The sequence below is a fragment of the Carya illinoinensis genome, chromosome 7, assembly GCF_018687715.1.
Source record: "Carya illinoinensis cultivar Pawnee chromosome 7, C.illinoinensisPawnee_v1, whole genome shotgun sequence".
In the NCBI taxonomy this organism is placed as follows: Eukaryota; Viridiplantae; Streptophyta; class Magnoliopsida; order Fagales; family Juglandaceae; genus Carya; species Carya illinoinensis.
The window spans coordinates 5,592,318-5,605,776 of NC_056758.1; the positions used below are offsets into that span (position 1 = coordinate 5,592,318).

General features: G+C 33.8%; 2 protein-coding genes across 2 annotated transcripts; one reads left to right on the plus strand and one right to left on the minus strand.

Moving 5' to 3' along the window:
• Window positions 1-1,163: 1,163 nt before the first annotated feature.
• On the plus strand, window positions 1,164-3,867 carry LOC122315136. The gene is made up of 2 exons (XM_043130905.1): window positions 1,164-2,201; window positions 2,867-3,867. Exons 1-2 carry the CDS (start codon window positions 1,275-1,277, stop codon window positions 3,623-3,625), a joined length of 1,686 nt encoding a protein of 561 aa, XP_042986839.1. The 5' UTR covers window positions 1,164-1,274; the 3' UTR covers window positions 3,626-3,867.
• Window positions 3,868-6,088: 2,221 nt separating this feature from the next.
• LOC122314921 (transcription factor bHLH93-like) lies at window positions 6,089-7,998 on the minus strand. The gene is made up of 4 exons (XM_043130572.1): window positions 7,223-7,998; window positions 6,854-7,027; window positions 6,575-6,742; window positions 6,089-6,470 (listed from the first exon to the last, which is right to left on the minus strand). The coding sequence occupies exons 1-4, from the start codon at window positions 7,790-7,792 to the stop codon at window positions 6,384-6,386; spliced, it is 999 nt and encodes a 332-aa protein (XP_042986506.1). The 5' UTR covers window positions 7,793-7,998; the 3' UTR covers window positions 6,089-6,383.
• Between the last annotated feature and the right edge of the window lie 5,461 nt (window positions 7,999-13,459).

Sequence of the window (13,459 nt, forward strand, 5' to 3'; positions counted from 1 at the left end):
CTAGCATGCGTATTTTAAGATCTTGCATGGGTTTTGTTTTAATTGCATGTCATCATGTATATCTGATTCTCTCTGATCTCTTGCATTCGATCATTCTTTCTTTATAATCATGAAGAACCAATTAGTACTCATCCATGCTATATATAACACCCATTTCTCACAAACGTTATAAAGCTAATTATAAGCTGATGAATCTGTCGATTTTGATATTAGAAAGCATGTTCTTATTCATGTTTTGAGAGTGCTAGCTTGATGATCTCCTCAACCAAAATCTTGCACACACAAGCCTCATGAAAGTGTGAATATTAAGACCTGATTTTTGTGTTGAGCCGTGAGAGAGAGAGAGAGAGAGAGAGAGAGATGCAAAAATCAATTAATTCACTGCAAATTCATTGTCTCGAAAAAAATATTCGTATCTCAAATATAATCACATGAAATTCTTAAACAAATTAAAGTGCGAAAACGAAGAGGTTCGAACATTGAAAATCATTAATATTCGAGAACAAGTATATATTTAGCATAAAGATGCCCATTGATCTTTAATGGCATTATTACAACCCTTATCTTGTACGTACTTCGTGTTCAAGATAACTTCTACTTATAATATAGAACTCGTGTTTTAGGATCAAAACGGTAGAATTTTTAGGGTCTTCTATCATATAATTTTTTTGTACGATTAAATGATTGAGATCTTCTTGTACGATTAATATTTATTAGAAAATTCAATATTTGTCATCGGAGTATTTACCATATTAAATAAATTTTTAAGATAATAAATGATTGATGGAAATTTTCCAGCCAATTAATTTGAAATTCATAACTAAGATTTAAATAACAAAAATTCTATGTACAGTCACTTTTGTGTACTTTTTATATATTTTATTGATATAATTAGTTTCACCACATTCTTTTAATATAAAATAACTGATTTGGATAATTATATCAGTAAATTTTGTAAAAAATATGTAAAAATGACTATATATAATAAAAATATTTAAATAAACACATGAAATAACAGTATAGTGAAATTTATTCCTCATCCTTATTTTTAATTGTAATCTCAAAAGTAATAGGAAATAAAGGAATAAAAGGAACAGAGGTTTTAGTGAAACCATAAAGGAGCCCACCGCAGTTGGGTTCCGGCCCAAGGGAAGCTCTTGTTTTCGTAGCCTTGTGTCACGAGAAAGCCCGCTTCTGTCCAGTTTGAATAGCGGATCCTCTGAATTTTCCCTCCCAAACCTCTCTATATACGGGTCTTGAGTCTTGACCACCAAATGTTCGTGAAAATGCCTTCTCGAAATCTCATCGGTAGCAGTAGCACCGAGCAATGCAATACACTCCGCAGGTCTCCGAGATTTCTCCACCAAAAGAACACCCCAGAATCAAAGCAACCCACGAATCTTCGAAAATCCCCGAGACTCCACCAGAAGAGTGCAACTTCAGAACTCGAAGATCCGAAAACCCCCAAGTCCAAATCCAGAAACAACAGGGCATGTCCTTGGGATCCTTCTCTCATCTCAGCGAAAGAGAACAAGGATAACCTGAAAAAGGATTCACAGAGAACAAGCAAATCCGATCGTGGGGCTAGAAATTGCTGGAATTTAAGTTCGGGGCTGAGAAGATCTCCAAGGTTGAACAATGGGGTCGAGGCGTTTCGGAGTCTCAGACGCTCTCCTAGGTTTTCTAGTCATAAAAATGTCGTTGATGAAAGGATGGATTATGTGGAGAAAACTTTTGAGAAAAGGAGGAAATCTGATAGTGGGTTCAATAGTTGTCGGAGTTCTGCGTCGCGCAAGTCTCCCAGATTGGATAGTGGTATTGATGTTGGAGGTCTTAGAAAATCACATAGGATTTATAATCAGAAAAATGTTATTCATAAACATGTCGAGAAGAGTAGCAGCGTGAACTCCTTGGATAAAGAGGAAACAGATAATGGAAAAGCTGGAAAGGGGGCAATTCCTTGCGAACAGGTTTCAGGGAAACGTGATGGGCGGACTAGGGCGACAAGGGGGATTTCTATTGGGCCTGAAGTTATCGTGGAAGGCGACGAGGCTGATAATGTGATTAACAGGAAGAGAAAGCCAGATGACGAATGTGATGATATTACTAAAGGGTGGACAAAGGAGCAAGAATTAGCATTGCAGAGAGCATATTTTGCTGCCAAGCCGACCCCCCATTTCTGGAAGAGGGTTTCCAGACTGGTATTTTCCTATCCTGGTTTGGAATTTCTTGTTCATTTTTTTTGATAAGTAGGAATTTCTTGTTCATTGTTCTGTTTGGAATGCATTTTGGGGAAATATAAATAGCAAGAGCAACGATCATGCTCTTTTCAAGGAGTTACATAGACGCTTGGCTATTAGATAATGCTTGTTTAGAAGATATTGATAAAGTTATAAGTCTTGCAGTTTAGGTTGTGTAAATTAGCTAAACTTTCATGAACTACTGTTTTCCATAGAAATCATTGTAGCATGCAAAACTTAGCTATTTTGCACCTTAGATAAACATCAGACTATTAAGATCGTTCCATATGTCCTACTAATATCAATCTTAGCAGTCAGATCTTAACCTACTTTAGGGTACAAACTGAAAAAAGGTGGTAGTTTGGAGTGCAAGGAGTAATTTTCCCATAAAAACAATATTTTTAACATAGAAACAACCATAAGTTTTATAGCTAGATCTCATTTTGAGTACTTTTCTAAAGCTTGTCTCAACATATACTTGCTCTTTGATAATTGAATTAGTATTTAGTAATCTCTGTCAACTATCTGATACAAAATCTCTCTTCCCTGGAGTTAGCTTCCTTGTACATTGCTTTATTGGAATTGTATCAATGGTTGAACTTATGTGATACCAAAATTTCTCACAGGTGCCTGGAAAGTCTGCACAGGAGTGCTTTGATAAAGTGCACTCTGACAATTTAACCCCACTCCAACCTCGTCCTCGATCAAGGGCTAAGAAAGCGCAATCTTCACCCCTTCAACATTTTTCGTTTTCTGCAAGTAGATTACTTAAACCAATGGCTAAAAGGTTGAATTGCAATAAACAGAAGACTCATCTCTCACAAAAATCCGTAAGACATTTGTTACAAAAGCATTATCATGTGGACCAGGATTATGAAGCTGATCTATTTTCAGTGCTTGAATCCAATATGGATACATCTAATCAAGCTGTTCAGCCGAATGTTACACTTTCCACCCCAAAGCAATTAGTGGGAAAACATGATTTTTTTCAGAAGTTCCGTGAGAGATCTTCATCTGTCCGTAAAAAGCCCATTCCAAGATCTAGTAGCTCATCTTTGACGACTCTTGTCAGTCCTCCAGTACTGAAGCAAGTAAAAAACAGGGTCTTACACGAGAAGTACATTGACCAATTACATTGTAGGGAAGCCAAAAGAAGAGCAGCATCAGCACGGGCACAAAAATCCTCTGTAGTTAAAGAGGACACAAATGATATCCATAATCAGAATATTGATGTGGTTAGAGCTGCAAAGAATGCCTTGGCATATGATGCTAGAAATGTTATCGATCAGTATCAACATTCCCAAGCCATTGCCATGAGCAACTCAGATTTCAACGATGGTGATGATGTTGACAGCAATGATGATGAAGGCGAAGATGAAACTTAGCCACATAACATAATTCATTAAAAGCTTCAAGATCATTTGAGATGTAGATTTCCTTACATTGCTGCTGACTTTTGAGATGTGGATTGAGATGTACATTTGAGATGTAAATTGAAGCTTCCGGGTGTAGCTGCTGACTTTGACTCCTGTATAATATTATAACCCATTTCGAAAATCCTATGTTGGGCAAATTTTGTTAAACATACATAATGGTGAAATTAACATGATGGTTCCCTTTCTTTCAATTTACGAGTAAATATTTATTATCTTTCATCTTATATTGAGGAATGATAGCTGCCAGGTGCAATACATGTGGCTTGGTTTATTATATATGGTTCATTGAATCTTCCCATCTTTAAGTTACCTAAATACGGCATACGAAAGATTTTATGGGTGGGATATTTCGTCTTGCTTTTGACAAACTCACCTCTAGGAGCGTGAATTGTGGGCTTGAAGACAAGAAAAACAATAATAATATAAGTTTTCTTAAGCCGATAAGTTTGTATTTTAAAAAGAAAAATAGCTTGTCCTTAATAGTTGTGTTCCTGTTCCTCAAATTAATCTAGCTAGCTTATTCCAAGTTCAAGAATGGAATCCTTATCTTATGCTAGAATTTAAAATGGTGAAGCTCCAATCCCATATAACTCTTGATCAGTTGGGTCCTGATAGCATTAATATTGACTTATGCCGGTCCGCTGGATATCATTTGATCAAGGAATAAGAAATCCGATTTGAACATTTTAATAGCATTTCAGTTGCAATATAGCTGCAACAGTAGTGAAAAATTACAGACATCGTGTTTAGCTGTACAACATCGATCATATAGAATCTTCCTTTGATTATCCTAAGGATGAAATAGAAGCGTGTTCCTGAACCTCAACATCTAGTAATCATTGAAAATACAGTACTGCTTTTTGTGGGATCAGAACATGATTGGCGAAAAAAAAAAATATTCTGAATGCATTTTTTATGCTAACTAATATATAACAGGCTTTGACATCAGTGGCGCATTTGATGTGTCAATATTATCGGCTCTAACTACATTAGAAAGTATCCATACACGGTCTTGCCCCCCTCAAGTTGGTATTCATACGTTATAGGCCTTAGAGAGGAAATGAGAGCTTTGTGAAGATGCTTACTTATCTCAAGGAACTTCTAGTTATAATAATCTGCTACGTGGCCGTATATCAACCGTGTCCAGCTTGCTACCAGGATGATCCACTTTGTTTTCCAGTACGGCCTGATCTCAGAAATGAAGTTGCGAACATGTGACTTCTGTTTTTTTGTTTTTTGGAACATGTTAATCTTATCTGGCCTGCCTCCCGGCACCACCATTTTTTATTTTCAACGATAAAAGCATGAGATCAGCTGTGCAAATACAATATGTTTGACGTACGTTTTTAAATTTCAAACTCGAAGCACATGGCCCTATAAAATCCGATAAATTATCATCATGTTTTAGATCTTTAAAGTCTAAATCATGTAATACGTAATTCATATCATATGAATCAAATAAATTATCGACATTTTACTAATGATCAGGCGTGAGCCAAATCTTCTAGCGTGCATTACACTTGACCGAGTGGGAGTTAAAACCTTTGGAAGACCTAAATCAAGTCCAGTACACGTCGGAAGCGCACCCCCCCTCCCCCGGAACAGCGCAGCGGGCCTCTCATGCACACAAACAGGCACTCTAATCAGGTTCTGAGATTAAATAGTATTACTAGGGTTATCTTCTCTTAACTTGGATTGCAATAGAATAGAATCGCTACATTTGTGAAGCCATTACATAGTTAAAAAAAATTGTATCCACCGTATAATTCTTAATTCATGTTATCTCCTTACGTACGTGACATCGATCCTATGATTGAATGATAAGTAATGAATAAGAAATAGTTTTTAAATCATTTAGTGTTACATGAGAGGATGATGGCAAAAATATTACTGATCGAGGATGTATATGGCCACCTCTCGTAAAGCTATGGCTTTCTCCTTTGACACCTATGAATTAAATTTCTGAATTACAATTCAGAAGAAACTCTGCGAATGAAGTTAATCGATCTTTGACTAGAATTGGAGATATGAACTCAAGAATTGGATAGAATAGAAGGGTGTGATGACAATATTCCACTAGCTAGCCTGATCATGTGCCATATTACATAGTATTTTGGCCTTTACATTAATGGAATTGATCTATTTGCCACTATAATTTATATATATATATATATATAGCTGATCATATTCTTTCTTATATAATAAATTCAGAAACAGGAGTCACCATCGATTGTTTAATATCCTAAATGCCAATATTCTTATGATCTACTTGGGAACAAGATATCAATAAGCTACTAATTGTTCTTGATGATTCGCTTCTAGAAAGAACTACTTTGATCGAACACCGAATTGATCTGTGCATTTATTTCATATATATTCTGATTCCAATATTACAAACATGCAATTTCAAAATTAAAACAAAATCTACTTTTATTATATAGAGTGGGAAACAAAGGAACGATCCTTGAAAAAAAAAACAAAAAAGCAAAGACAAGAAAAACAATTTGTAGACAATAATTCACAATAGGGTGCGAGATGAACCTGATGAATGGGCAACTCTTATTGAAAAGACAATATCATTACAACTATTCTCTTTAGTCTCATGTGAAATTCCTTGAAGAACAACAACTTTATAATTAATATAGTCTTCGGCCAGCTTTGTTAAGTACCCAACAGTGTTTTGTTTTTCCCCATGCATCTGTTTCTTCTACAAACATCTTCCTCCATAGCCCGCATTTCTAAATAATGCTTGCTTTATTTCTTCAGAACTTATTAATTCTCCCTGTTGAGTTCCCTATCATCATTATAAGAGAATACACACATATGAATTGACCTGGTCATCTGAGGCATGCGCATTGCTAATTTCAAGCAATTAAGGCAACATATATATGTACATACCTCAGAACAAGAAGCATGCATTGAAAAATCATTGAAGCAGCTTATAACACACTGTTGAATCTCAAGACCCAGTGCTTCTAGCGTATTCACTGTTGATAGCAACAATCCTGGCTTAGGTGCGCACAAAATATCGATCTGAGTATCTATGTCCCTCCTCTCCACATTAAACTGCAAAGCCAGACCGGGACATAAAGATCAATCCAAGCATTCAGTATATTATCACAAATAAGTTCGAGATCTTGATAAGTTAAGAAATGGTGAAAATTAAAAAGCTTTTACCTTTGGGGAATTTCTCACCACCATTTCGTTCGGCTTTAGCTCCATGGAGTTGGAGCCCATTAAGCTAACCTGATTTTCATCTTCTTCCATGTTTTCTTCTTTCAACTTTTTGATTCTTTCCAGAAGCTCTTTCATATAATCTATGGTGTCTCCAAGTATAGATGTTCTATCCATCTGCTAGCAGTATATTCACATTCTTCTGTTAATCTTTTAGAAGTCATAAGAAGCAACTTATGTTTAAGAAATGTATTTCTATGCAAAACGAATAAGCACATTTAAAGAAAGCAAATCAAAGATTTGTTTATTAATGAAACAACCACTGTAGATTTAGCATAAAACAAGCTTCAGCAGATGAAAATCTGAGATCACCTTGCTTATCTTAGGGACGATTGATCTGAGCATGGATAGGCGATCATTTAAGCGCTTCCTTCGTCTTCTTTCTGCCATTAGATTCTTCGAAGGCTGCCCTTCCAATCTCTTGGCCTTACCCTTTCTCTCTCCAAATAAACCCATGTTGAAAGCTTGAATATCAGCAGCCTGTTCCATCTCAACTTTGCAGCCATTATTGTGAACTTCCATACTGTGATTTTCACTGCCCAGAAAACCAAGTTCCTCATCCTCAACCATCGATGGGTAGTCAGCTTCCTGGGATGGAAATGGAGGTTTCTCATTCTTGGGGTATGATGTATCAATCTCTGTAAATCCATCAAGAAAAGGGTAGGCTTGGTCACTGAAAGGGCAATCAAAGCTGGGTCCTGTTGGTGCGGAGAATCCTAAAAAAGGAGGATTGAGAGTAGCCAAGCCTGGGTTCTCTTCCAAAGGATCAAAATTCCACCCACTAGGGAAGAACTCGTTCACTCCATTAGGAAAAGCGTTCCAAGAAGTATCTCTTCTTGTTGCCAGCAACTCCTCCAAGAAACCATGTTGAGTAAGCTCCATCTCCCTCTCTAGCTCCCTCCCTCCCTACCTCCCTCCCTCTCTCTCTCTCTCTCTCTCAAAGGAAAGGATGGGGATGTTTAAATGAAATGAAGTTGCACCAAGTTGAAGAATATATACAAAAAGGGCCCAAATTTTCCCTAAAAATGCATTATAGTATATGTTACTGTGATTTTGTACGAAGTAGCACCTAGAGCTACCCTAAGACGGAAATGGAATCTGCTTTTGCCATTCTCTCTCTTCTCAAGGCTGATTAATGTCCCTTCCACCGAAATTATCAAAACAATAATTTCAATATTTAATTCCCATACCCTGAAAGCATCGACCGTACATCTGCCTAAAAAGAAAACGGATGGATTTAGTTTTTTAATAAATTGCGTTAAAAATAAAATTGGGATTTTTTGTTTTTGAATAAAATGAAATTGGAGTTACAAAGGAGCGAGGAAGGGATGCCTTGTTTGGAACGATAACAAAAATATAGATCAAACGTTCGTACGTATCTTTAAAACTAGTCTCCCTGCAGGTACATGATTAGGGGTCGTTGAATTCTAGTTTGTTAGAGCACTGGTAGTAGTCTAACTAAATATCAGTGCTTAGTTAAATTTTGACTAATTTAAATTAAAGTGGTCAGCATTGAATTGAATGGTCAAAACTCTATGGATTCACTTTTTAGTTATAATAATTTCATTTATTTTGCCAAATTTGGCTAGCCACTTTTCATTTCTAAAATAATATTTTATTCTAAAAATATTTTTAAATGTATTTATTCGGTAATTAGGTTGGAAAAAAATAGTTAAAAAATAATAATTTTAAATAAAAATTAAATTATTAAATAATATATGGAATGTATTTGCAAAATATAAAAAAATTTAAAAATTTTTATTAAAATATAATATTATATTATTATTTTGATTTTAAAATAAATAGTATAATGTGGATTAATATCTAAAACTAAAAAACTCAACTTTTAATCAAATTTTAAACTTGATAATGGCTAAACAATTACCAATGCTCTCAGGGGCACATGAAATTAATATCAACAGTGGAGGACATGAAATATCAACCGTGGAGGAGCTAATTCATTCAGATATTACCCATAAAGAATAATCACAGGCAATCATATATAGCGAAATTCAAAAGAATAATTAGCTATAATATATATAAATATATATATGTATGTATGTATATATGGCAGCTGCATAACCCTAGAGAATTGTCGGCCTCTTTACTGAACAATATATATTGACATGCAGTAGTACTACAACAATATCTGTGCATATATACGTAATTAATATTACTGGTTTTTGTTAGTTTTCTATTATTTTAGGAGTCAATTCCTTTTAATAATTTAGCACATAGAATTGCATTGGAGTAGATGATCAATATTGAATTGTCGCCCATTTTCCCGAGAAAAAAAAAAAAAAAAAGAAAAAAAAGAAAGAGAGAGAGAGAGATTAGAGAAGGAAACAGAAATTTGCTGCTTCTCGGCCATTCACAATTCACATGATACTTTACTAATTGTACTGTGTAGTACTACTTCTGTCGGATCAAATGGTGATTTGATTGGAGAAAGCTGTGTGCTAGCTACATGCACTGATGGTTTCCTAATATCATGAGATGATTTCAAAGTCTTTGAATAATATATATTATGGTACAATGATACATAAAGTGGGGAATATTTCGAGTTGCGAAATTGCTGGACGCAAATGATGTTTAAGTTCAACTACATTCTCCACTTTTTTTTTTTTTTTGTTTAAAAAAAATACTCAAATGAATATTGTATTATTAGTATTAATCAAATGGAATTGAAATGTTTCCGTATTTTTTTTTTTGCGAGCATACAAAATGCTTAGCTTGACTATGTCATGCATGTAATATATATACCAGATTGAGTCTAGGGTCTTGAATGAGGTCCTACATTTTTATTTCTAAGCAAGTGGTTCATTAATAGAGCGAGACTAACATATATAAGGGGTGAGGTTTCCTGGCAAACACAATCTATTACAATTAGTGCTACATACAACGTCAAAAAAGGTAGTGCGCTGCAGTTTATTGTTCCAATTTGTTTGAATGAGGGACTTGTTTCCTCGTCCTCAAGATCTTCAATTAGGAAAAACAATAATATAATTGGATATACGATATCCACTAACCAAGTCAGCAATGACCGGAAATTGTTGTGCGTAACTATATATGTTGGTGTGTTTGGATGGAGTCGGTTAAATATAATAGATATGACGAGTCACATGTAATATTCTTTAGCAAAAAAATAAGACGGAAGATATGAATTTTTTTTTTAAAAGGAGAAGATGGGCTTTCTCTCTCTAGAAAGATGGACGTGTGACTCCCCATTTAGGATTTAGATTATGTATTATTTGAGTTACTTACATTCGTTCCCCTAATTTGTTTTACCTTTAATGGCTTGCATTTGTTCAAGCTATATATATATTAAGGACCATAAAAAACTTGGTGCTTGTAGATCAGAACAATTACCTCTCTCATCTAGTGAAAGTTACCAAGTAATTATAGCTAGATACAAAAAATATGGCAGGTTTAGACGATGGAATTTTCTATTAGAACTATCAATAAACTTGAAGAGTCCATATATTATTAATCTAACGGCAAATTTTTTTAATTACTTGCCAATTAGGATCATAAATATGTTTTCAGAATAAGATATCTACTGCATAAATGAACTCAACCAGAGTGTGTGTATGTATTATTAACTTTATCTCAGTTATTAGTATATAAGCCCTAATGTGTATATATATTTATATAAATGGAATTTTATGGGTTTAGATCAAATTCATTTGTTTAATTTGGCACCAAAGTACTCTCCAATATTCAATGTGTATCCTTTAATTTTTGTTTATTTATAATTTATATAATTTTATTGTCGAGTACTGTTGTTAATGCCTCATGTTAATTTCGGTACTTTTTATATTATTATTTAGTTTGGATTATCAATCACTTTAATTATTTCTTGATTTAAAAAGAAATATCAGAACATTACTGTGGATGATTAAACTTTTCTATTATTAAAATTTGGCCCACTGTACGTACAGGTTATCTAAACTGAGTGATAATTGCAAAATGATTTGCCCACACTATATCAAAATGTGAACTTGAATTAGCTTTTGGTCTTTTCCTTTAGATCATTTGTAAAACATAAAGAAGAAAAATTATTGGAGTACCATTAATTTTTATTCTCTCTCCCCCCTCTCTCTCTCTAGCTGTTCTTTCTTTTTTTCCTTTTACTTCTTTTAGCACCAAAATAATCGATCGGGACTTCACGCACAGTAGCAAATCAAGCCAAACACATATCTCAAGGAGAGGGTGAGGACAAAGGCTTTGACCCACAACCACGTGAACATAATCACCAGGTGATTGGTGTCAGATAAGTCATATGCCAATGTGTTTGAGCAAACCAATATATACCTTTAAAATGAAATACATCTCCCTTTTCTTTCTTTTTATGGCCAAATATAATTCTTCATTCATTCTCTCTCTAGGATATAGATCATCATCATGCTGTTCATGCATATAATATGGATGTCATCATCGTGCATTATCAAAAACTACTTTGGTACGTGATAAATTTATTCGATTTTTTTTTTTTTGGCCTATAACTAATGATATATACATGGTATTTAAAAGGATAGTTTATATATTTTGTTACCATAATAAAAAAAAAAAAGGAGCAATCATATTTTTATTTACGCGAATTTAATATGCAAAGAGAACATCTTTCCTGCCATGATCATAAATATATTTGAATTTAATCCGGTCCTTGAGTACTCTAGATAAATAACTCATGATGTTGCATGGTATTAATGATCATGATCATCATGTGATACCTATAAAAGTTCAAAAATGTAAAATGTTTTGTTGAAATTAAACATGTGCATGTATATGTGATGGAAAATATATATAGTGAGAAATATATAAGCTTATTATAAGAAAAATGATTATTTGTGACAATTAAGTTATTTGTCATGTGATCAACGAATTACTCATTTTGATAGAAAATAATCATAATTTTCATAGCAAATAACATACTATAATAAACGTTTTTCTTGTAGTACTGAAAGAAATTATCGCCAAAATAAAATGACCTGAAAGTAAGTTTAGATTATTCATGCAATTTGATCATCAGATCATCACTAAATTATATATGGAAAATATAAAGTTTTCATTTATATATATTGACAAAATTTCAAAACATCAGTACTTAAACAAGAAGTTGTGATATATTTCAAAAGCTTAACATCATATAAAATGCAGGTCTAAGGTCTATAAAGCTGGTTGGTTGGATTTGTTTGAGAGTGCTAGCTAGCTGCTGCATGCGCCTCAAATTACTTTGTCGTCTAAGCAAATTACGCATCTAAATTCATACAAAAAGTTGTTTTAAACCATTACTATCGATCCATAAATAACTCATAATGGGAAAATTACAAACCATATATAGTTTACAGCTAGCCACTGATTCTAGAATGCATGATACATACATATTGAAAGAAGTTGAATTAATGAAGATAATAGGAGTACTAGCACATTATCTTAATTACTACTAGATAAATGCTTTAGAAATAAAAATATCTTACAAAAGTAAACCTGAAAATTGATGTGGTATGTTAGATTGTAAAACTACTTTTATTATAAAGTATATAAGATCTAATGTATTATATAAAGTCACGCTATAATTACAACTGAAATGTATAATATTTTCCTCTACCAAGAATATTCTTTGGATGGATATTTTCTTGGAAATTCCTAGTCAAAATAAGTTGTGTATTTTGCCTGCATGGTGTGTGACATATAATTAATTAGTAGCCTGAAAACTTAAAAACTTAAAATCGAAGTATACTTATATATGGTCGAAGAAAATCAAATATATATATAATAAATTCATGTGTTAGAACACGAAATTCGATGGTAGAAGCAATATTAGTATATATTTGATCAGGATGAGTACCCTCATGATCATGTGCATGCATGCATGCATGCATCGGTAGCTTAGCATTGCTCACCTAAGGAAACCTAGCTACTTAATTAATTTTCGGCAAGCTATAGATCACCACGTACGAACGAGACGAATTAAGAACAAGATAGATAATAGACGTACAATTAAAGATGATATCTGAAAAACCACGGCGATCGATATATATATGTGAGAAGTTGATGTTACATAAACAAAACCAAACAAGCTTAAGGATTAATGTGTGGTATTCGTACACTCTTGCATGTGTTGTTTATTTGTCTGTTTCTCCCAATAATTAAGTTGTATTTATATATATTTTTCATTTGCATTGCATATATAATATGAATCCAATAGGCAGTTAGCGCCCACAATATTATCATCAGCTAATTCTCTCCAGAAAACCAAAGCGAAAACCGCTCTTGTTTGCTTTTTTTTTTTTGTATGTTATTTATTTATTTATTTACTAGGACCTACTTGGATTGTTTTTGTTGATCAGTACTACTGTTGAGAGTTGCCTTTTGCATGAGGGGAGTTGAGTCAATCGTCATCGTGGGACACTACTCATGAGTACTACTGTTTATTTACGCATTCAGTACTACAAATTCGTCAGATACTGAATTTGATCTGCTGATCTGCATCATTGAGCTCAGCTTGTTGTATATCTACGCTAGCTAGCTCTTTCACATGATCAT

What these genes read in the sequence shown, in the direction of transcription:
- LOC122315136 (XM_043130905.1), top strand. Translation starts at nt 1,275, where the DNA reads ATGTTCGTGAAAATGCCTTCTCGAAATCTCATCGGTAGCAGTAGCACC. An exon ending in GGAAGAGGGTTTCCAGACTG is followed by an intron (nt 2,202 to 2,866) that starts GTATTTTCCTAT and finishes AATTTCTCACAG; the next exon opens with GTGCCTGGAAAGTCTGCACA.
- LOC122314921 (XM_043130572.1), bottom strand. Translation starts at nt 7,792, where the DNA reads ATGGAGCTTACTCAACATGGTTTCTTGGAGGAGTTGCTGGCAACAAGA. An exon ending in TGGTGAGAAATTCCCCAAAG is followed by an intron (nt 6,743 to 6,853) that starts GTAAAAGCTTTT and finishes CTGGCTTTGCAG; the next exon opens with TTTAATGTGGAGAGGAGGGA. An exon ending in TGCATGCTTCTTGTTCTGAG is followed by an intron (nt 6,471 to 6,574) that starts GTATGTACATAT and finishes TAATGATGATAG; the next exon opens with GGAACTCAACAGGGAGAATT.